Raw genomic sequence first — 23780 nt, forward strand, 5'->3', positions numbered from 1 at the left:
GTAATTCCAACACTGAATTGGTTCGGAATACATGTGAGGAATGGGATGGTGATTTAGGAAAAGGGGAAAATTACGGGTTAAATCATCAAACGAAGAATTATGGCCACTGAAAACCCTTAGTCAATTAAAAATACAAAAAACACGATTTCTTTAGGCTTTTAACTCAGCAGTTCATAGTGGACCCTGTCTGAACGCACAATATGGGATCCCAGTTTACATGGGTGATTATTTTCCCGTGTAACTAAAAATAAATTCGGACTGATCTTAACTTCACTGACAGATAAAACCAAAGGGGAGCTTGTGTCCTCAACCGAATCCTCCTAATTCCTCTGGGTCTAGGCGGGTTTAGTCCCAGACCAACTTGTAATAATTGAAAAGTGTTGCAATTATCCTAACGTTTTCCAGGGGCATTAGCAGGAGGCAAGTGAAACACACTCATCCTTGATAAATGATTCTTCACGTTGACACGTGCACTGGAAGGCTCCGAATCAGGCGTCTTGAATGCGGAATGGGAAGTAGCTGTAACGTCGCTCTTGCCCCGGGTCTCTCGGGCGATGGGCACTGCGGGCTCCAGCAGCCAGAGTCCCTCGGGCCGGGGGACCCAGCGGACAGAAGTAGTGGGCAGGTCGCTCGGGCGGGCGGCTCGCGGCTCTTCGCCGGCCGCGCGCCCGCCCGCCGGCCCCCGCTCCGCGCGCGGGGAAAAGAGCGCGGCAGTTGAAACCGTTACCACCCCCGAGTTTTTGAACTGGTTCAAACTTGGCTTTCGGCCCCGCCCCGCCTCTCCGGCCCGGGAACTCCGAGGCGGCGGTTCCCGCCAAGCGCCGCCAGCGCGCCGTCCCGCCCTCCGGCCGGTTCCCGCCACCCCACCCTCGCCGCCCCACCCCCGCCCAGGCTCCGAGCTCCAGGCTCCGGAGGCCCCCCCCGTCCCCGCCCGCCTGCCCGCCGCCTTCCAGAGAGGCGCGGTGCGTTCAACGAAAGAACAAAGGAACGGCGCGGCGCTTCCACTCGGCGGCCGCGTCCCTCAGCGCCCGCCCGCGCCCGCGCGCACGCGCCGCCCGCCCGGCCCGGCCGAGTCCCGCGGGCGCCTCTGCGTGGGGCTGGCTCGGCGCCTCCGAGCCCGGCGGGCCCTGTGATTGGACGGGAGCCCGCCTCGCGTCCCGCCAATCGGGGCGGCGCTTGGTTGGACTGGGGGGGCCAAATAAAAGCGATGGCGATTGGGCTGCCGGGTTTGGCGCTCGGTCCGGGAGCGTCCGACACCCACTGGGACGCAGAAGGCGGTGGGGCCCCGGCGGCGGCGGCGGCGGCGGCGGCGCGCGAGAGCGGCGCGCGGGAGCGGCGCGGGCTGGGGCGCGGGGCGCAGGTAACGCGCCGCTGTCGGGCCGGCCGGCCGGCGGGGCGCTGGAGCCCGGCGAGGGGCGGCGGCGGCGGCGGCGGCGGCGGCGGCGGCGCCGGGACATCCCCGCCGCCGCGTTGCCCGTCCGGGTGTTGCCCAGAGCGGGCTCTCCCGGGCGCCGCTTTTGGAGGCGGGGTGAGAGGAGACCCCTCGGCAGGGGGCCGCGGGGGTCGGGGCTGGCCCGCGCGCCCCCGCGAGCGGGCAGCGTCGGACCCCGGACACCCGAGGCGGGAGCAGGGGCGGGTGCCCGAGGGGGGCGTGCGGAGGGGTCCACTCGCGTGCCCGCCCCTCCCGAGGCGCCGGGGCTGGGCTGGGGGCGCTCCGGTGCCCGGGGCGGGCTGGCCGCCGGAGCCCAAGTCTCCTTTGTGTGGAGCGTCGCGGCGGGAGCGCCCGGGTGGGACGGGACACACACAAGTTGGTGGGACCTCGCCGCCGAGTGCGCACTCAGACAAAGGACGGACTGTGTCTCGGGGGAGCTCGGCGCGAGGAAGGGGCAGTGACACCGGGCCTGACAGCAGGCGGGAGAGGGGCGTGGGGAGCCCGGGCCGCGGGCGCGGGTGGGCGGGCTCGGCCCCACGCCCCCTCCCCGCGCGCGCGCGCAGGCTCGGCGGGGCCGCGGCGGCCGGGACGGCGTGCGGAGACGGGACTCGGAGGAGCCGCGCATCTGACGTTTCCCCCGGAGCCGCCTGAAACCTCTCCGGACCGGGCAGTCCCGGGCCGCCTTCGCCGCCTTGTCTGGCTTTCGGTTAAGTTTTCGGGAAGGGTCGGGCTGTTCGCCTCCTTTCTGGTTTGGCTCGTTTGGAGGGCTTTCCGTGGAGTTCCCGCGTCCTCGCGTACCCCCTTCCAACCACCAGCAAGTCCGTGCCACGGGGTCACTTTTTGAAAACGGGAGAAATTGAGAAGCACGGTATTTTGGAAAACTTGGTGAACTCCCGCCCAGGGAGTTCCCACTTTCTAAAGAATCAAAATCTTAAAAAGAAAAAAAAAAAATTTACAAGCTGTTTTGGGCAACTTGTGTGATGCGTCCGAGAATGGCGACAGGTGCTAACGAAATCAACTGTCATTTAGGAAGCGATTACTCCCCAAATCCCTAGGGGTTGAATGAGGATGAAAGGTAGAAATAGTTGACGAAAATAAAATGCTTATGACAAATGCGCGTTTAGATGACACGCCTTGCAATTTCTTATTAATTGGTTTTATTTTCCGTGAACAATAGCTTTGGCGAGTTAGAAAAGACTGGTTGCAGAAATGTTTGTTGCCTAAGAAATTGGATGTGTGCTGTCCACAGTTAAGCCAAACTTCCTTTGTTTATCACTCAGGGTCTTTGAAACTTAAATTCATTTGGAAATAAAAATCTGTCTTTGGAATTTAAAAATATTTTACTACAAGGTTTACTTTTCTTGGTTTCAAAGATGATCGCTTTAATTTTATGGCGTTTTAATATTATATAAAACAACAGTTAAAAAAAAACCTTTGGAAAACTCATGCTGGTACAGTTGGATATGCTTTTATGGGTTTTGGAGTTTATTTTCCATTACTCTTCATTTATGAGCATTAGCAATTTTAGATCATATTTAGGAATAAAATGAACAGGTGTTCAAACATGGCTTGTTTATTGATAAGCATTTTCATTTAATTGCAAATAAAATTAAGATATATTTTGATTTTCTTTTCATAGTCTCTAAGTTGGGGATAGATGATAGCATTCTAGTCCTGGATATAAAGAATCCTGTCTTTTTGGAGGTGCATTAGGGTATGTAATGTTTAAAATCTTGGAAACACTTAGAAAAATTGCATCTTCGGTTCTGATTTTTTGGAAAGTGAATAGATTCAAAGGAAAGGAATTCAGAAACACATAGGCACTCTTCTGATTTGTGTTCTGAGAAAGATCTAATATGCACCCACTATTTTTTTATGGTTTCATAAAAACGGGAGACAAAGAAATGCAGTGTAAAAGTCTTTATTATCCGTATTTTGCCGTGTTAGACACCACTGAACAGACTTTCCAGGGTTGAGATTATTAAATAATGTTTGCATTTAGTTGCTGATAATTGTATATTAAAAAATCCTGATAGTTTTGTCTGTCGTTACATGCGTTACGCAGGTTTTGGCAGAAATTTGGATCTTTTGGGATAAATTCTAGTTTTTCCGTTGTGTATTCTGTAATTGATAATTATTATCCTCAAACTTGCCCCAAGATTTTTTTAAAAAAGCCTTTTTGGGGAGCTGGCTTAAAATTTTTGTTTTAATTTATTTCTGGTTGAATTGTGAATGTATACAAATCAGTTTTAAGTAGCACTGATTTAAAAAAACAACAACACTTGTTGATTTAGGTCCCCCCCAAAAAGTTCTAATACTTTCATACCAGCTTTGCCTTGCATGCGTATATATAAGTAATTGTCTTTGTATCAGCCATTTAAAAATTTTAAGCGGATTTCTCCAGGTCACAGATTTTTCTAGGGTATCTTCTATCCCTTGAACTGGTATACTCAAGGAGTGTGAATTAATTTCTGTATTGGTCTAAATAAATAGTGATTAAGAAAGTTGATCTGCTTTTTAAAAACTGACAAAACTTTCTCCAGTGGTTTAATGTATTCTGGGGCCAATTAGAAATGATTTATGGATTTGCCTTGAAGTCTTTGTCAGTACAAACGATGAAGACATTTTCTATGGGTTGTGAAGGATTCTGGACACAGGTGAGATCTTTAGTAGAGCCTCCGTGGAGAGGAACAGCTCATTAAATTCAGGGAAAGGTTCACAATGAGAGGATACCTTTACCTTCTAGAGGCCTTCCCTGAATTCCCAGGCACCCTTGTGTTCCACAGGGCTTTGTTCATACTTTATTATTAAAGCATGGATCAGATTGTATTGTAATCACTTGTTTATGCATCCGGCTCCCTCACTGCACTCTAAGCGCTTTGAGGCAGAGGCTTGTTTTTCTTTGTATACCTAGTAGTTGCTAGAGAATAGCAAACTATCATTTTCATTTCAAAATATGAAAATAATTTGACAAAGGAACTTTTTGCAAAGCACATAGGGTATGTTAATCCCTCCGTTGTGAACTTTCGGAGGTGTTTTTGTCCCTCTTTGAGAAGCAGTGATTATAAAGAAAAATAATTGTAAAGGTGGATAAGTTCCAAGGTTTCTCCTAGTTATAATACTCGAAGACATTGAAAATTGTATATCCTTTAGGTATTCCATTGGTATTCAGATTTGGTATTTCAGGCAGCTAGAGAGAAACTTGATGAATGTCTGGGTACCTTGCATATACTATCTGCTTAATTTGATTTGATGTCAGTATTGATGGTCCTTGTACAGAAATAAAAGGAGGGGAAAGTGTTGGAGACAGTAGTAAATCTTCTAATTGAAAGGTGTCTAGTTAAATTGATGAGTTCTTTATTGAAATACTTCGAGGTGGGTTTTGGAGCTAAAACTGAAGGAAGTAGTGCCAGTGTAATTACAGATTATTTACTGGTGTAGCCTCTTCATTCTTTTAAAATGATAGGATAAATATAGATTAGCAAATCCAATAACCTCTCAAAAGGCATAGCTGATAAGTTTCTAAGATGGTCCCATATCTTGCCACTATACTACTTAGTACAAAGATATGACAAAAACAAAGATGAAAAAAGACATGAAAACATCTGCTGTTTGCCAGATGCTTTATTCATTGGCTGGTTTTGTTTCCTATTGTGGTAACATTTACATGAGATGCTTTATTTTTAATTACTGTTAAAACCACCCTGCATCCATCAACCTGAATGGATAAACAAATGGAGGTATACGCATACAATGGAGTAGTACTCAGCCGTTAAAAGAGTGACATCCTGCCTGACACATGATACAGCAGCGTTGATGAACCCTGAAAACATGAGGAGGGCAATAAGCCAGACACAAAAGGAGAAAAATTGTGTGATTCCGGTCATGGGAGATACTGAGAATTGGCAAACTCACAGCGAGAAAGGAGAATAGATGTTTCCAGGGGCTGAGAGCAGAGGGGAGTTGGGGAATTAGTGTTTAATGGGTACACAGAGTTCCTGTTTGGGATGATGCAAAAATTCTGGACGTGGATGGTGGTGATAGTTAAGCAGCATTTTGAATGTGCTTAATGCCGCTGAATTATACACTTAAAAATCGTTAAAACGTTAAATTTTGTGTATTTTTACAATGGGAAAAAACTAAACAATGGTGATAGCATTGCACTCTGCAAACCTTTACCGGTTAAGGAAACTTTGGTCTAAAGGGCTTAAGAATTTGTCCAGGATCATCCAGCTAGGGATTTGTAGTCAGGATCCAAGTTGGAGTCCAAATTGTTGGACTCCGTATCATCTACTCCATATTATCTGCTGGTCTCCTGGATGATTAAAGACTTGTTGGTCCCAAGAAGAGAGTTTATTTGACTCCATCAGAAAGGTATATTTAAAAGTAGGTAATTTGTAGTTGTCTGGGAGGTACAGTCTGATGCCCTAGACAAACTAAAAGATGTCTTTGCAGATTTCTTTCTCAGCCAGAACTTTAATGGTGTTTGCTCTAGGGAGGAGTACAGTTGAGTTTTAAGTGTGGTCTGTGGAGTCACTTTGGGCACAAGTTGTTAAATGGTTGATTTTTAGTTATTGTGCCAGTATTGATTTTGAGAATTAATATACTTTCTCATGAATGGAACTAAACACTTAGCAAGTTGAAATATGTGCTAAGGACCTATAAGTAAAGAATATGGTGGGGCGCCTGGGTGGCGCAGTCGGTTAAGCGTCCGACTTCAGCCAGGTCACGATCTCGCGGTCCGTGAGTTCGAGCCCCGCGTCAGGCTCTGGGCTGATGGCTCAGAGCCTGGAGCCTGTTTCCAATTCTGTGTCTCCCTCTCTCTCTGCCCCTCCCCTGTTCATGCTCTGTCTCTCTCTGTCCCAAAAATAAATAAACGTTGGAAAAAAAAAAAAAAAAGAATATGGTGCTACATATGCTTTATGTTAGAAATGTCTATTGATTCAGTAATAGGTGTTCAGTTTAAAATACTGAAACAATTTAGACTACAAAGTGAAAGCTTTCTCCATCCTTCCAATTCTAGTCCCTACCCGTAACAGTTTCCCCAACTTTTCAATGTATTCATATGAATATGCATTTATACATAAATTTTACAAGAATGGGATCAAGTTCTTTTGTCTGAGAGCAGTTTTTTTAGGTCAATAGAGACCTGTTCTTATTAAAAAATAACGAATATTTCTTTAGTGCTCACTGTGTCCTTGGCACTGTGCTCAGTGCTTCTGTTTACTTTATATATTTTATGTAGATACCGCAATAATGAGAAGTGCAGAGGGCGGGTGACAGCTAGGTAGCGGTAGCCTAAGGGTTTGGATTTGCACACTTTGTTTTCAGAGTTATGATCTCTCGCGTCCAGCCTGGGTTTTGTCTGTTATTTATTTTTTTGGTAGGGCCAATGAACTGCCAATGATTTTAGTATTTCTTAGAGTCGTAAAACAAGACTCCCAAAAAAGAATTCGCAAGGAGACTGCACATAGCCTGCTAAGCCTAAAATACTTCCGATGTGGCCCTTGATAGAAAAAGTGTGCCGTTTCCAACACTGAGCTATTAGGCCGTTTTGTTAAGTAGAATACATCGTATTCCAGTTTATGAATGTGTCATCACACGGTAAACCAGTTGTGATGGACACTGTGTTCTCTCCTCAAGAAGAGAACATCTTTCACGATCTTTGATCATTTGTGAGACCACTTTCTACAAGGAGAATTGCTGTTTCAAGATTATGCACAGTTCAAGTTTTAGTAGACCTTGTCAAGTTGCTTTCTAGAAAGGTACCAGTTTTTTAGTTTGAAAAACCAGCTTCATTGAAGTATAACTTTCGTACAGTAAGATGAACACATTTGAAGACTACGGGCTGCAGAGTTTTGACAAATGTATACATGTGTGTCACCGCCACCTCTGTCAAGGGGTGACGCTGGTGTCTTCAGAGTTCTTTTATGGTCTTTATACAGTCATTTCCCTCTTTTGCTGCTGATCCCATTTTTCTCGTTCAAGAGTGTCCTAAAAACGGAGTGACACAGTGTATTCTCTTCTGTGACTGGCTTCTTTAATCCTGCATGTTTTTCAGATTTATCTGTGTTGTTGCCTGTTGCAGCGGTTTCGTCTTCATTTGAGTAGTAGTCCGTTGTGTGACTGTACTGTTTTTTTAATTCATTTACGTGTTGGTGGACACATGGGCTGTTTCCAGTTTTTTTGGCTATTAATTCAGCTGTTATGACCATTTGTCATATTTGCGGGCATATCTTTTAAATTCTCTTGGGTAAATACCTCATAGTTGGATTGCTGGGTCATACGGTAAATACTGGTTTAACTTTGGAAGAAACTGCCAGACTCTTTTCCCACGTGTTTGTGCCATTTTACACGAAGGGTTCTGGTTCCATTTCCAGCTCCGTGGGTCTGAGTGCACTTGGTCGGCCCCTAAAAACTGTTAAGTATCTCATTGTGGTTTTAATTCAGATTTCCCAGGTGATCAGTGATGTTGAGTATCTTTTCATCTGTCTCATTGGCCATTCATGTACGTTTTTTTGATCAAGACTTTTACCCATTTAAACTGCGTTTTTTTGTCTAAATAAGTTGTTGAGAGGTCTTTGTATATTCTTGGTACACATTCTGTGTCATGTATATATTGCAAATGTTTACTAAATTTTTTGCTTTGTTTTTTGTGTGTTACTGACAATGTATAGGTCAAGTTAAGAATTGTTAATGCTGGAGGCATAATTGTTTAAATTCAGTTAAATTATGTGAAAATGAATTTATTCTTATTCCAAAAGTCATTTAGTTCTTACTGTAACAAACTGTTACGTGTTTGCAGAGACCTGAAAATGAAAAGGATATTATTTATGCGAATAATATTAGGTGTGTGGCATGGGGGATTTTAATTTTTTAGTTTTTTAATTTGGAATTTTTATTAAGTTTTTTGGGAATTTTTAAATTGAGCTGTTTTCGAAAGTAATAATATTTAGTAGTTCTTTAAATTTTCAATTTTGGGTAATTCAGACCTTTTCAGTTGTTAGAATTAAAGGATAAAGAGAATATTAAGAGTCAATCAAAAGTAATCCTCATCTTAGAATCTGGTGTGCAAAAGTGTAAGACTTGGTCTACCTATTTTGACAGTTAAGTAAATTTTTTGTTATATACACAGATGGTTTTTAAGAGCATATATACTTGATTTCTGCATCTGCTTGTTTTATCTCTGCAGAGTATCCATTCTTTCTTTTGCTCAACAGCTGGATTACCCTCACAATTTTCAGTTTTTCTTCATCATACAAGTAATCCATTACTCCTCCGCCTCCTTATTTAGTAAAGGGCATGGGGGACGCAAGCCTCTGGGCTTCAGTCGGGCGTCCTAGACCTCTGCCAGTTACCATGCCCTTGCCCAACTCAGTCTTTCCCTGGGTGTCAGTTCCTGTAAGACACTCCTGAAGCTAGGCAGTCTGCAGAGCAGCCTGAACTCTTGTATCTTAACTGGTCTCCTCTCTGATAGCTTTCTTATCCCCTTCCTCTGTTGCACTCGATTGGTCTTTTTACTAGTCTCCAGGAAGTTTCCTGTGGAAAGTCTGTGCTCTGTCTTCTTTCTGGAATGCCTTCCCTGCCATTTTAGCATCTCAAGATACTGTTTAGTTTGTTTGGCTCAAAACACCCTTAAACTTTCCCAACCAACCAGATAGTTTATCTCCTGCGTAGAAAGCAATACCACAGAACATCTCTTTGTTTCCCTCTCTCCTTCATTTTAAACATTATTTTACTCATCTGCATGGTGCAGGTAGAAAAGGGTTTTGTACATAGTGGATAGAAATAAAGTTTTTGTGAAATGGATTTACGATCGCAGCCATGAAAACTTGGTAGATTGCTTCTTTAGAAGTAACTCAGTAAGTAATTTAAATAGCACCCCTGCCCCTAAAGCAGAGCCTTCTAGATTCTATCAAGTGAGTTTTACATGGCTATATTATGTATCACTCAGTGAACTTTGTTACTTATTGTCAGGTATTATAAGATTTTAATTTATATCTTTAATATACCATTGATTAAGGGCAAAAAGGTTGAGAAACTGGAAGCAAGTGAGGAGTGTCAGATAGTAATTCTGTAAATTTATTTCAGGATGATCTTTATCCCTCAGTTGCATTCATGTGAGCTAAATTCATACATCAAGATGTCTAGTGAGTTTTAAAAATGTGTCAAAAAGACAAAACATCATGGCTATTTTATCTATAGTGCCTTTGTTTTTGGTACTAAAGACTGAGAAGTGCTTTGTAAGTAAACCCCCAAATTTAAGAAAATAAGATGATTTTCTTTATTTATTAAAAAAAAATTTTTTTTTAACGTTTATTTATCTTTGAGACAGAGAGAGACAGAGCATGAACGGGGGAGGGTCAGAGAGAGAGGGAGACACAGAATCTGAAACAGGCTCCAGGCTCTGAGCGGTCAGCACAGAGCCCTACGCAGGGCTCGAACTCACGGACCGCGAGATCATGACCTGAGCTGAAGTCAGACACCCAACCGACTGAGCCACCCAGGCACCCCAAGATGATTTTCTTTAAACAGTTAAAGAGTTTCAGTCATTAAAGCAGCTTTTGTACGTTTTTGATGCCATAACTTAATAGTGAAATGTCCACCGTATTTTATTTGTAGATACACGAATACCTGCCATGTGCCTACAAATAATAGAACTAACAACTGTTCAGTGAGAATCTACCTTGTGCCTCATAAATATGGGGTCTCTAAACCAAACATTTTCCTTTTAAATTTTGTTGAAAATCATGCATTTTTAACTATTTTAAAATAAGCACTATATATTTGCTAAATGAAATATTTGTCCTTTGAATATTTTAAAGATTTTAGTGTGATAAACTTGAGAATTTTTTTTACCACTGTACTGATCTGTCATCTTACTAGGTGGAAAGAAGCTGCAATGAGTATCCTTATTTACAAACTTTTGATGTAAATTGTTTCCATATTCAAATTATTTAATAGTACAAGCAAAAATAGCAAAACTGTTTAAAACAGTCCCAGTGGGTACTATGGGATATGTTCCTATGCAAAATGTTGACGAGTCAGAAAAGGTTGGGAAATGTCCTTCTAGAGAAATCAAGAAGACTTATAAATGGCAGAAACGTTGCTTGAACAGGCTGGGAAGGAAATGAGGAGTTGCTGTCCCGCTTTGGCCTGTAAGCAATTTGGCCTTTGGAGAATATCTGCCTGTAACACAGAGCTCAAGTTCTGTGAAGAAGGTATTTTTAAAGGGCAGCTTCCATTGGCAGCTAGATTTTGTGCAAAGAACTTCGGCTTTAGTCTAGGCTCTGCCATTAAACCAGTTGTGTCTCCTTAGCAAAGAGCTTTTGTGGACTTGATCTTCATTGCAAAAAGGAGACGGACAAGTAACTGAACAAGTTGTGATTATTGAGGACTTCCATGTGTCTTCAAAGAGGAAGTCAGTTTCGGAGGTAAAGAAGTAGGACCTTGGTGTGAGGGTAAGTGACTTGTATAGGCTCACGCAGCTAGGAGGACCAAAGTCCCTTAGCTTTTGCTGCCTCTGGGTCCTTTGTAGGACTCAAGGTGGTTGGTTTCTTTTTTCCAATTTAGAGCCGTTTCTCTGGGGAGTTTGAGAAGCATTGGGCCGGAGGTCACATCCCTGTCGCAGGTGATTGTGCTTCCTCGTGGCTGGCATTTAACTGAGTTGTTACATGATACGCATTTCTCTCAAATTCTTTTTATTAATTCATTCATAAAATCTCTAATGGTGATTTTAAGCCTGTTTTTTCCTCTTTTTTGTCTCTGCATTATAGGAATAAGAGCACCTAAAAGCTTTTTTAGGACTGTTATGTATCTGACTAAACTAACTTTGTAAACAATCAGATTGGTATATTGTGATTTGTAATCAGTTTATCCTGTATCTAGCACTGAGCACCTAAAACCCTTGGAATTTCGTAAGTGATGAAGGTGTCTTGATACTCACAACAAACCCCTTTGAACCTTACGTGAGTTTCTGCAAATGAAGTGACTTGGGAAAGCACCTATGGATGGGGCCAGTTCCTGGGGGAACTAATATTGGGATTAGAAGGGTTGGAACTTGCAGACCCTCCCTGTCCCCTGCCTCTGGGGAGGGAGTGGGGCTGGAGATACGGAGTTCAGTCATGCTAACCTAACGAAGCCTCTGGAGAAACCCAGAAGGGCTGGGTTGGTGCCCACAAGGAGCTGCTGGGAGATTGCTGCCGCGCCCCCTTTCCACGTGCCTCACCCCGTGCATCTCTTCTATCTGGCTCTTCCTGAGTTACATCCTTTTATAACAAACTGGTAACCTAGTAAAGAAACTTAGCCTGCGTTCGGTGAGCTGCCCTAGCAAATGAATTGAAACCAAGAAGGGGATCATGGGAGCCTACAGTCTGTAGCTAGTTGGTAGGAGCTCAGGTGACAATCTGGACTTGCGGTTGGCATCTGAAGTAGGGTGGGACAAATCTCTCCAGGTAGCTCGCGGCAGCATTGAGTTAAATTGTAGGACGGCCAGTTGGTGTCGCCACACATTTGGTGACCAGAAGTATCCAAAGTGCAGTACCATTCGGAGAGTATTGTGTGTAATGAAAATAGTTTCTGTCCACACAGAACTGCATTGGCAAGTTCAAAGTTACTATTTTCCAGTTTTTCTTACAGAATTTACTCTTGTATTTAAAGAAATGAAATAGTTTTCTTCACCATTTGTCTGGTGTCATTTGTTAGCTGCTAACAGCATGCAACCAAATACCGGCTGTACCATACACATTTTCTGGAAAGGAAATTTCTTCCCACTGTTGGTTGCCTCAGTCTTCAACCGTTAGGACTATTCAGATAAAGGGTGAGATGTTCGCCTCCTTACCCTGTGTAAAGAGACCTTCTGTGCTAGTGAAAATACCAGTATTTAACTCTGGACTCCCAAAGTGCTGTGTTTCCTGGCCCCAGAGTCAGAGGCCTAGATGGTGGGTGCTCGTCCTAGCCTTCTCTTTCTCCTCTGCCACATGGAAGTGCTGGGATGGAAGTCTTTTTTCCTGCTTAAAAACCTTTGTGTCACTGTGGAAATTCCAGGGCGGTAACTGCAGGGATTATATGATGGGTTTCCCTGCAGTTGATGAATTCCTTATAGCATTTCCATAGATATTTGGAGGCTGAAAAAGAGATTTTTTTTCCCCCAGGGCATTAAATATTAGTGATAAGTGATGTTATACTCATAAATTAGATAGATAACATATATGTTTGGTGAAACAGATACTGAAAAATATCATTCGTTGTAAATGATGCTGTAAGGTTACCTAGTACCTTAATATAGAACCTCAGCAGTATAGTTCTATTCGTGAGAAACCTTAAGTGTAGGAAAGCCATGGAAATGTTTGTAGCTCCTAACTACCCCTACCTACCTCCTTGACTTCCATCTTGTCCCGAAACTACTATCATTCTTAGCAGGAAAATGAACGTTAGGGCCGAGATGAGCCAGAGGAGTTTCTGAAGGGTCTCACTCAGTGAAGACTTCTGTGGGTGTCCATAGATGAAAGCGATGGCACTCGCAGACATTTTATCCCCTTGTGTACGTGCAGGTGCCGAAACTGCCACATAATGGTCACTTGGCTTGCAGGATGCCTGGAAATTCTGAGAGGTTCTGCACACGGTTTGGGCTTAGTAGTTTGAACTCCCCAGTCCTTTTTTTTTTTTTTTTTTTCTTCAATTCAGAATTATTAAGATGATGCTTTTAAGTAATCTCTACACCCAAGATGGGGCTGAAACTCACAACTCCAAGATCAAGAAAGAGTTGCACGCTCCACTAACTGAGCCAGCTGGGTGCCCCAAAGAAAACTTTAATTTCTGAGTGTCAGTTTAATCTGTTTTATAAAGTTGAAGCAGCTTCTTTACAATATTTATGATAGTTCAATTCTCTAATTGGTTTAAATTTATGGAACTTTTTTTTTTTTTTTAAGTAATCTCTACATTCAGCATGGGGCTCGAACTCATGACCCAGAGATCAAGAGTTGGATGCTCCACTGACTGAGCCAGCCAGGCACCCCCTCCAGTTGGTTTAAATTTAGATGGCCGTTTCTTTTCTAAGACTTGTCTTTGTAAACTGATAGCCTTTTCAGGTAAACACAGGAATGCTGGTCTGTAAGCCTCCATGTTGAACTTCGAGTTTAGTTTACTCTTCTGCTAGAGGAGAAGAGTGATCTTATTTTTGTGGAAAATGCATTAGTTTAGGGTCTACTCACATTCGCTGTAACAATCAAATCAGTGTTTTCTATTCAGCCAAGATGCCACGTTACCGTAATTTTTCTGAGCCTTTTGACAGTACTGTGCGTTTTTAGTATTACTTAAACCAGGGCTACAAATGAGATACGTGTTTTTGCCCTTATTTCTCTCTCTCCGTAGCCACTGGCTCATCTGTTTCCTCAACACTTGAACACAAATGCTGTTCATGATACTTGCTTATCTGTAGTTGCATGTCCGAGTGGTCTGCTAAAGTTTAGGCACCAAGATGCCTGTTGCAACACGGTGTTTAGATTTTCAGAATGCTCCATAAATTCTGGTTGATAATAGCTCTCATTTCTGGCTTTCCCAGGTCCTTCAAACAGAAGTTGTGGAAGTTTCTTCTGCTAGTGTTTTGCATGTTGTTTGGGTGGAATGCTTGTGTCCAGCAGTAGTGAGCTTGCGTATTTTTGTCATTTTTCTCCTTTTTAAATACAAGTAGAGGCATCCTAGGAATTGAAAAGGTCCCTGGAACAAGATTTTTATTTTATCTTTCTTTTATGGGAGCAGGGTGAAGTGTGAGTATGTGGGGCATTGGTTGGTAGGACGAGGTGGTTTTAGGTAGCTGGAGGGTCAGAAGAGTGACTGTGACCATTGATGATGCTTTCTTACAGTGGTGAAGGAAGGGTAGGACAGACAGATGGGTGAAAATAAGCAATTTCTTTATAATGCATCTTGCTAGACATAGGCCTCTCAAGTTTGAAAATAAGCAATTTCTTTAAAATGCATTTTGTTAGACCTTAGTCTCTTAATTTGGCACAGACGAATGCCAAATCTTATCGTTTAGGTTCCATAGTTTGGCAGGGCAAAGTATCCCTCATTAAATATTCGTCACGTGGATTTTTGTTTTTAGTTGCAAGAATGGTGATTTCTAGGCCTTCGTTCTTGTAAGTGTGTCTTTTAGAAGTATGTAATTGGAATATATTGTCCATTCTAGGTGCTTTGCGAGGCAAATGGAAAGGAAGGGATTGTTAGGGTTCTGATTCATACGGTGTCTGGATGTACTTACGGTGGCTGTTCTCAAAGCACGGTCTGTGGACCTCAGAGGGTCTGTGAAGTCATCTTTGTAAAATACTAAAATGTCATTTGCCTCTTTCTTTTCCTTCTGTCCTTTCTTCCATCCTTCCTTGTGTTGACATACGCACCTGTGGTGGAGAAGCAATAGTGGGTAAAAACCACGGGCCCTTAGAGCTAAACAAAACAAAACAAAACACCAAAAAAACAGTTGTAGAGAATGTCAAGTCGCTGATTTTATTAACTCTGATCCTGAGTGTGCATGTTTTAAATATACTGTTGCACAGGATGGGAACGTGTAAAGTGCTGTGGACCAAAGTATGCCGGGTCTGGCCTCCAGGATGAGGACGGCGCTGACGTGATCGAGTTGCAGGCTGCATTGGCCGCTTTTTTCATGGAGAACATTTTTACTTGAAAGAGGGGTTGACAGACAGACAAAGATTATTCAGACAGGTATTTGGCAAACATTTTTCAGGGAGGGGAGCCTGTCCTTCAAGGAGAACAACAACTGTATTTGTCGCCGATGATAATGTTCGACCTTTCAAGCAAAAATTAGAATTTTTGGAAAATGTGTATCTGTCACTGAGCTTGACAGCTTCCCAGTAAATACTTAATAAAAAGACTTTTTTGATGAGCTCAGTGGCTTTACCAAATACGATTTTTGGAAATAGGTCAATTCCTGGAAAATCTGCATGACCCTGTGGACCAATATTTCTCAGATGGGGGATGATGTTAAGGAACTACCACTGCTTATGGAAGAATAGTGTGGTCTTGAGGACAAGTACTTAGGAGGTTGAAACTCAACTAGCTACTTTTTTCATAGGGCAATTTAAGTGTAATGAGATCCACAATGACCTCAAGGCTGTTCAGACACTTCCATTTTCTAGCTAAATATCTATTTGGAAATGGATTTTCTTCATATTCTTCAACCAAAACAGCATTGTAACAGATTGGATGCAGAAGCAGATAAGATCCAGCTGTCTTCTTTTAAGACAGATATTTTAAAAATTGGCAAAAATGTAGAACCATACACTTGCTGACTTTTTTTTAAACAGAAAATAGTTTTTTTAATTAAAAGGTGTTATTTCAATTAACATGTAATAACCTTGCTATTATTTTTAAATGAGTTGATTTTTTTTTTTTTTTAATTTTTTTTTTTCAACGTTTATTTATTTTTGGGACAGAGAGAGAGACAGAGCATGAACGGGGGAGGGGCAGAGAGAGAGGGAGACACAGAATCGGAAACAGGCTCCAGGCTCTGAGCCATCAGCCCAGAGCCCGACGCGGGGCTCGAACCCACGGACCGCGAGATCGTGACCTGGCTGAAGTCGGACGCTTAACCGACTGCGCCACCCAGGCGCCCCGAGTTGATTTTTTTTTAAGTTATTTATTTTGAGAGAGGGCGTGAATGAGGGAGGGGTGGAGAGAGGGGGAGAGAAAGAATCCCAAGCAGCCCCTGCACTGTCAGCATGGAGCCCGACGTGGGCTTGAAACCATGGACTGTGAGATCATGACCTGAGCTGAAGTCAGATGCTCAACCTGCTGAGCCACCCATGTGCCCCAAATGAGTTGGTGGCTTAAAAATTTCTCAGGTTGTAATTTCTTTCTCTCTCTCTTTAATGTTTTTATTTATTTTTGAGAGAGAGCAAGACAGAGTGTGAACAGGGGAGGGACAGAGAGAGAGGGAGACGCAGAATCCGAAGCAGGCTCTAGGCTCTGGGCTGTCAGCACAGAGCCTGACAGGGGGCTCGAACTCACAAACCGTGAGATCATCACCTGAGCTGAAATCAGGTGCTTAACCAGTGAGCCACCCAGGCGCCCCTCAGGTTGTAATTTCTAAGATGCTGGATACCTGCAGTTAGAGAGAGCCCAGATGAACTAAAGGGGTCCTGAGACCAGATGCTTGAGAAGAAAGGTGTGTATGTTTCCTGTGAACCTTCCTGTGAAGGGTCCATCATTCTCTCTGCTGGGGACAACCCTGTGAGTAATTAACGTCTCAATCTGCATCATAAGTGTCAAATTCTTTGTCATCTAGATGGCTCACTTAAGGCCTTAACCTCTTCTGATCTGTCCTTTTTCCTTCTCCTGTAAGTACATCTGATTTTTAATTTTAGAATGTCTCTTGGTATCTTTTTTCTGCATTCACATTGCCGTTAACCCAGTCAGAGCACATAGTGCTCTATTCCTGAATTACTTCGGTGCCCCGGATTTTCCTAATATGTTCTTGGAACTCGAGTGTTAAATGGAATCTGAGAGTTGACTTGACTTTAATTTTGTTTATATATTCCCTGGAGATGTTACAGATAAAAACTTCTTACGGTAAAACCAAAGCAGAGTTAGAAATTAAATACGGTCAGATGAGCACGTATTTAATGATACTGTTTGGTTAAAACTGAATAGCCAACATTAGAGCTTGTAACAGAATGCTGTAGCCTCAGGACCAGTTTTACAAATCTGTTTCTTTAATTTGGCTTGATATAACACTAACACAGATAATGGATATTTGCATAAATATATTTTATAAAATGGTGTTGTTAACTTTTTATTTGTTCGGGATAATCAGACCTAGTAGTTAACCTGAACAGTGGCACCTGGCAATCCTTGAATGCCATCTTTAATGTCAGTGGAAAAGCCTATCAGGCTGTGTTGATCACTGGAGAATTGTAGAGTACTGAAATCTACATCGGATAGATACTTAATCCAATTATTTGGGAATCTCTACCGGGGAAATTTACCTTAAGTGTTTTAGCCCAGGTTCCTTTTTTTGTCACCTGACCACCCCTGTCTTTGGTTTGGGCGCTTTCATAGCACTTAACACTATCTTACATACTAAACATTTCACTTTGTTTTTGATCATTTCCATCCAAGTAGATTTTAAGTTCATGGGGTTGCAGATTTTTGTCTGTTTTGTTTACTGCTAATTCTTCAGTTTCTGTAATAGTACCCGGTATGTGTTAGATGTTCACTAAGTGTGTGTTGAATGAGTGAATGTATATTAACACTTCTCTCTGTTCAAATTCTAAACTCAAATGCTGTGTAATGTGCTTTTCTGTGTAATGTGCTTAATGCTGTCTTCGCAGCTGGGGCAAAGATCTGTTTTTCTGGCTGTCTTAAGCACACCTAAACTGGACTTGAATTGTATAGAATCCTTTTGGTTCGTCTGATCAGTGCATGTGTATCAGAGCACAATTATTTCCTTGGTTCAGATTCTGTAGTTCTATTAGTGCAGCCTAAATGTGCATTATCTTTTTAAGTAGACATCATCTTAAAGCTTTTATGGAGTTTTTTTTTTTTTCTTCCTTTTAAATTGTTCAAATACAAGGTTATCTCAGTTTTAAAATAGTACAATTATATGTGGGAATCTTCCCCTCAATTTTGTTTGAAGTTAAGGTTCATAAAAGTACTGGTTGCCCTTAATTACTGCCTGTTCTTTTTAACTTTGTTTTCAAATTAGTTCTAATCATTTTTTTTGTTGTTTTTCCTATTTAACATTTTACATCGGATTTTAATACTTTTTAATGTATTTTTGTTGTTTATCATTTTATTTATTTTTTTTTTTTGAGAGAGGTTGTGCACTTGCACAGGGGAGGGGCAGAGAGAATCCCAAGCAGGCTCCACACCATGCCCAGTGCAGACCCCTCCCTCGTGGGGCTCAATCTCATGATTGTGAAATCATGACTTGAGCTACCCTGATGTCCCTGTTTAGCAGCATTTTAAAAAGTGGATGTCATTTTGTTTGTGTGTTTAAGGTTTTGTTATTAAGAAATCTCTATACCCCACCCTACATGGGGCTCAAATTTATAATTCTGAGATCGACAGTCATATGTTCCACCAGCTGAGCCTGCAGGCTACCCAAAAGTTGATGTCATTAAAAATTTTTTTAAAAAATGTTTTTATTTATTTTTGAGACGGAGGGAGACAGAGCATGAGCAGGGGAGGGGCAGAGAGAGAGGGAGACACAGAATCCAAAGCAGGCTCCAGGCTCTGAGCTGTCAGCACAGCACAGAGCCTGACGCGGGACTTGAACTCATGGACTGTGAGATCATGACCTGAGCTGAAGTTGGATGCTTAACCGACTGAGCCACCTAGGCGTCCAAGTCGATGTCATTTTAAAAGTGAATGTCTTTATATTTGGTTGTTGTAGAACTTAATTCTCTCTTTCTTTGTGTGTGTGTGTGTGTGTGTGTGTGTGTGTGTGTGTGTGTTTTAAAAACTTTATTTTGGAATAACTAGATTTCGGTAACCCTGGTACATTTGTCAAGATGTAGAAAGCAACATCAGTATGATACCGTTAATTAAACTAGAGACTTTATTTGGATTTTACCAGTTTTTCCACTGATGTTTGTTTTTTTTCTGTCCCAGGATCCAGGCCAGAGACCATATCACACTGAATGATCTTAGGCCTGCACATCTGTGACGGTTCCTCAGACTCTCCTTGCTTTCAAGTCCTCTTGATAGTTTTGAGGAATATTGGTCAAGTATTTTGCAGAAATGTCCTTTGGTTTGGGTTTGTCTGATTTTTGTTTTTTCTCCTGCTCTAGACTGAGGCTATGGGCTGTGAGGTTTGGGGGAAGAATACCACAGAAGTGACATCCCTTCTCATCACATCACGTTACATTGTGCATGACGACCGCGTGGTTCATCCCTGATCTTTTAACCATAATCACTTGAGGGTGGTGCCTTCTGGGCTTCTGTGCTGTGACCTTACTGTTTCCCGAGCCATACTCTCCTGTGGCAGCCAGTTACTGAGTCCAGCCCGTGCTCACGGAGAAGGGACCTGAGCTCTCCCTCTCCTGTTACAGAATTATTATTATTTGGAATTCCTTGTAAGGGAGATTTGTCCCCCCCCCCCATTAATTTATTAACCACTTATTTCTGTCATGGACTCATGGATACTTATTTTGTTAATTCGGTTACTCTAATCCCATTGTGATTTAGTTTGCTACTCAAGTTCCAGCTTTGGCTGAGCAGGACCGTAACCCAGCCTGAGTCCTTGTGGACCTAACACTCTGGGGGGGGTGGCCTGAGACGGAGTCTTGACTGGTTTGGCTCCGGGTTCCTCGCTCACCGTCTTCCCTTCCTTTCATAGGACACACAGTCTTTATTTCCCCTCAGGCAGGAGATCTGCTTCTCGGGCAATTAATTTTTGTCTTACCAAGAGTAACATCGACATGTCGCTCTAAATTCTCTTTGTATCTGTCTCCTTCTTACCTGCAAATCTTAATTACTGTTAACTTATATTTGAGTTTATTAAAACAGTGGATTTTTAACTTAGAAAAATAAATGAAATTGGGCCGCCTGGCCGGCTCTTGATCTTGGGGTCGTGAGTTCAAGCCTCAACGTTGGCTGAGAGTTTAACTTGGAAAAAAATAAAATAAATGAAATTGTTAAATGAGACAGCCGCCCTCAAAGCATTTTAAACATAAAAGCACTATTGAAGACTGGCAGTTTTTCAAAATGGGCAATTTTATGGCATTCTTACTCAAGTAAAAAGACATTCTAGTTAGGGAAGGACATCAAGAATATTGTCGTCGTCATATTTAAATTTTGTTAGGTTTGGATTTGACATTATTGAGTCTGGTAGTCCGTAAAGAGTCGAGTTAGTGCTATTAATTTAGTTAGGGAGGATAAGTAGTACATGTAGTTTATTATTTAGTTTTCTTAAGACAAGTAGAAACAGAACCGGGCAAGACTAACTACATGGCTAGTGCCTTGATTCAGCAAATCACTTAGGAATGAAGAACCTTTAAAGAGAGGCATCGGGGGAACGGAAAATGCCTAGGGAACTTCTTTTTTTTAATTCCTTGTCCTTGACTGAGTAAGGAGGGAGGGGCGGGGATACCATCTTCAGTAAAGGGCCCTCGCAGGTTGGACCCGGGGGACAGGAACGCTGGTTCTTTGGGCTGTGTGTCCTGTCCCCAGAGAGGTGGAGACGTGTGTCCTGGCATGTCGCAGGGGCTGTACAGACCCGAGGATGGAGGAGGCTCCTTACCAGGTGGACAGCAGAGCCCCACTGTTGTAACTGGGCCCTCTGGTGATGCCCTCACCGTGACCGCGAGGAGATGCTCACCAGAACACATCTGTTAATTCGGGCAGGGTTGTGCGCGTACCTTCCACACGAGAATGTGTCTCAGGCCCCTCTGTCTCATGTGGCAGGAAAACCCGAGCCGAACTGGTTTATGACCCCCCAAAAAAAGAGGGCATTTCTTGGCTCGTGTAACTGAGGTTCTGGAGTTGGTTCGGCAAAGCTCGCCTGGTTCAGGGCTCAGTGAGGTGATGAGAGCCCAGGTCGCGGCTTTGCGTGTCTCTTCCTTTGCCGTTACTGACTCCATTTTTTGCAGGCTCTTTTAAAGCCTGCGGGTTTGCTTCCAGGGTTGTTTGGTAGCGTCCATCCAGGTTCGAGTCTCAGTGGAGGAGTGAGCGTTCTTGTCCCCGCTTGGGAGGGAGCCTCCTGAGATTTTCCCTGTGACCAGACCACTCTGGTCACGTGTCCGGACTGTGTGCCGGGAACGGTGGGCTGCTGGGAAGGTCCGGAGCAAGTGAGCTGATGCCGGGTGGCAGAACAGCGCCACGTCTGCTCTAGGGGGACAGCTGGATGCCGGGGCTTGTGTTCCGAATATCGGGGTTTGGTTGATTCATACAATAGCCTTGAGACTATGTAATTTTCCTTGATTTTATTTAACCTATATGTAGGTAGGCTATTCTGTAAGGTTTTGCTGCATTGTATTACGGTTTTGACGGTCTCCTGCCATGATCGGGTCTGTCTTTTGAATTAAAGAATACCTGTTGTTTTGGTTTTACTGCATATAGGTAGAATCCTGTTTTAGTGACGACAGCTGTACTCTCTGTTTTGAATGAGAGAAGCTATTCATATTCTGGATAAAAGTCATATAGTACCATTTCACCTATGGAACTAAACATCTGTGAGAAATTCATAAATTGTATGTATTCGCAAATCCTCATCTATTTAGTGCCATGTCATTTTATTTTTTTAAGTTTCAAGTTTATTTATTTTGAGAGAGAAAGAGGGCCCTCAAGCAGGGGAAGGGCAGAGAGAGGGAGAGAGAGAGAGAATGTTAAGCAGGCTCCGTGCTGTGAGTGCATCGCCTGACTCGCTCAAAACCACGAACCGAGAGGTCGTGACCTGAGCCCAAGTCGAGTTGGACGCTCAACGGTCTTAGCCCCCCAGGCACCCTGCCGTGTCATTTTCATATAGGTTTCTTTCTGCTGATGTATGAATATTTGGAACTGTAGCTTAATATTTGCTGGGCTGTGGTGTGGTGGAAAACAGTTGGAAAACCTGATCTGAGGCTGCCACTCGCTGGGAAGGGTGAGGGCCGCCTGACATCTGGAGGCTCACTACTCCGTTTTTCTGCGTGTGTTTGGTGCTGGCGGCCAGCTGTGAGGTACTGATGTTATCCTTAGTTTGGTAAAGATCTGTAAGGCCACGTCAACTTCCTTAGTAAAAAGAATTCCAGAAGCTCCGGGTCGTATGCTCTGGACTTGTTGATGGGTGGGACATCTGGACCATAGGGTCCTAATTGTCTCTGAGACTCATCTCCTTGGGGGTTTCTCCGGAGTGGGGCGCAGTTCCCGTGCCCCTGCGTGGAAAGTCCTGCCCTTTTCCTACCTGGGCGCAGCTGGACTCTGAGCAGTTCACGGTCAGCATGCGTTAATAGACCTGTTGTTTGCGTTTGTTTTAAAATGTACTTGCCAGGCACACAGCCAGGCTCTGCGATTTTACAAATGAATAAAAATGGTTCTTGCTACTGAAGAACTTACAGTGGGGATGTGTTGGATTGAAAAACATGAAAATAGGATTTTAATATGTTGTAAATGCTGTGATAGTGGGAGAGGGTTTATTTTATATAAAACGTTCTTATAAATGGTGCCTTAAATTTTATTACTTTTTAGTGGACCAGCCTGTTTATCCCTGTGCTTTCAAACAGTCCAAACATTTTTAGATTTATTTCTTAGATTGTTATTCAGAGGTCGTGATCCTTGTATTTGGATAATCTCCTGTAAGTGAATTACCATAATTTTACCTATTTCTTCTCTATTGGGCGTATGTACCAGACCATCCTATAGCTTAAAGCCTTCACTGATGTACTTCTTTATTTGGAGGAGCTGTGTGAAATTTATAAACGTGGAAATTTATGCATACATGCTGTCTTACAGAGAGGTTGGTTCCATAATCAATTTTGAAATGTTCTCTTGATGATCTTGCAACTTGTACATTTATACCTTTGGTCAGAGAGGCTGTTTTATTGTGACATACTTTATCAGAGATAAAGTTACTAATGGTAGAAATGCCATGGAAGGGATTCCAGACTATTCAACAAGGAGGATTCTCGTCTGAAAACAGGAAATGGTGATTGATGGAATGATGCCCCTTCACCAGCACATAAAATGTGTACCTTAAAAAAATGAACTGTGGTAGTCCCTGTCTTCACATCAGAAGTGCCATGTTCTGCTGGAACTTTCCTCAGGTGCAGGGGTGCTACCTCCAAGGACCAAGAGTTTGTCAAGGCAGCAGATGGGGTAGTTGTGATGAGTTTATGAGCTAATGAAGCAACATAATCCCTTTTTATCTGATGGCTTTCCCTTCTAGTTCCTAGGCCTTTGAAGTGCCGTAAGTCTTGAAAAGGATTTGCACGGAGTTACCTGAGCTCATCTGTTAACTGGCAGATAGGAGAGCAAACGATTGCCACCAAGTTATTTCTTTTTTTTAAAAATTTTTTTTTTTTCAACGTTTATTTATTTTTGGGACAGAGAGAGACAGAGCATGAACGGGGGAGGGGCAGAGAGAGAGGGAGACACAGAATTGGAAACAGGCTCCAGGCTCTGAGCCATCAGCCCAGAGCCCGACGCGGGGCTCGAACTCACGGACCGCGAGATCGTGACCTGGCTGAAGTCGGACGCTTAACCGACTGCGCCACCCAGGCGCCCCTACCACCAAGTTATTTCTTAAATAAAGCCCCAGTTTCTTCCTGCCTTTGGTGTCTTTCTGCTCTGCCTCAGCATCTTCTGTCTTCCACACTGTGTGCTTTGCCTCAAAGATGGGGTCGCCCTCCTGAGTTCAGTC

The 23780-nt window shown here is 43.1% G+C and overlaps 1 protein-coding gene across 5 annotated transcripts in view; it reads left to right on the top strand.

Moving 5' to 3' along the window:
• Positions 1-1192: 1192 nt before the first annotated feature.
• EZH2 (enhancer of zeste 2 polycomb repressive complex 2 subunit) overlaps positions 1193-23780 on the top strand; it is a 65336-nt gene continuing 42748 nt past the window's right edge. The window contains exon 1 of one of the 5 annotated variants that reach the window (XM_086687638.1): positions 1193-1360. In XM_086687638.1, the coding sequence (XP_086543764.1) occupies positions 1208-1360 (153 nt within the window). In that variant the 5' untranslated portion in view covers positions 1193-1207. Of the gene's footprint in view, positions 1361-1413; positions 1529-1698; positions 2139-23780 lie in introns of those variants that run through there. The other 4 variants (XM_086687588.1, XM_086687647.1, XM_086687610.1 and 1 more) reach the window with 4 other exon arrangements.

This window comes from Puma concolor, chromosome A2 (genome assembly GCF_028749965.1).
Source record: "Puma concolor isolate L17-30 chromosome A2, mPumCon1.1.hap2, whole genome shotgun sequence".
In the NCBI taxonomy this organism is placed as follows: domain Eukaryota; kingdom Metazoa; phylum Chordata; class Mammalia; order Carnivora; family Felidae; genus Puma; species Puma concolor.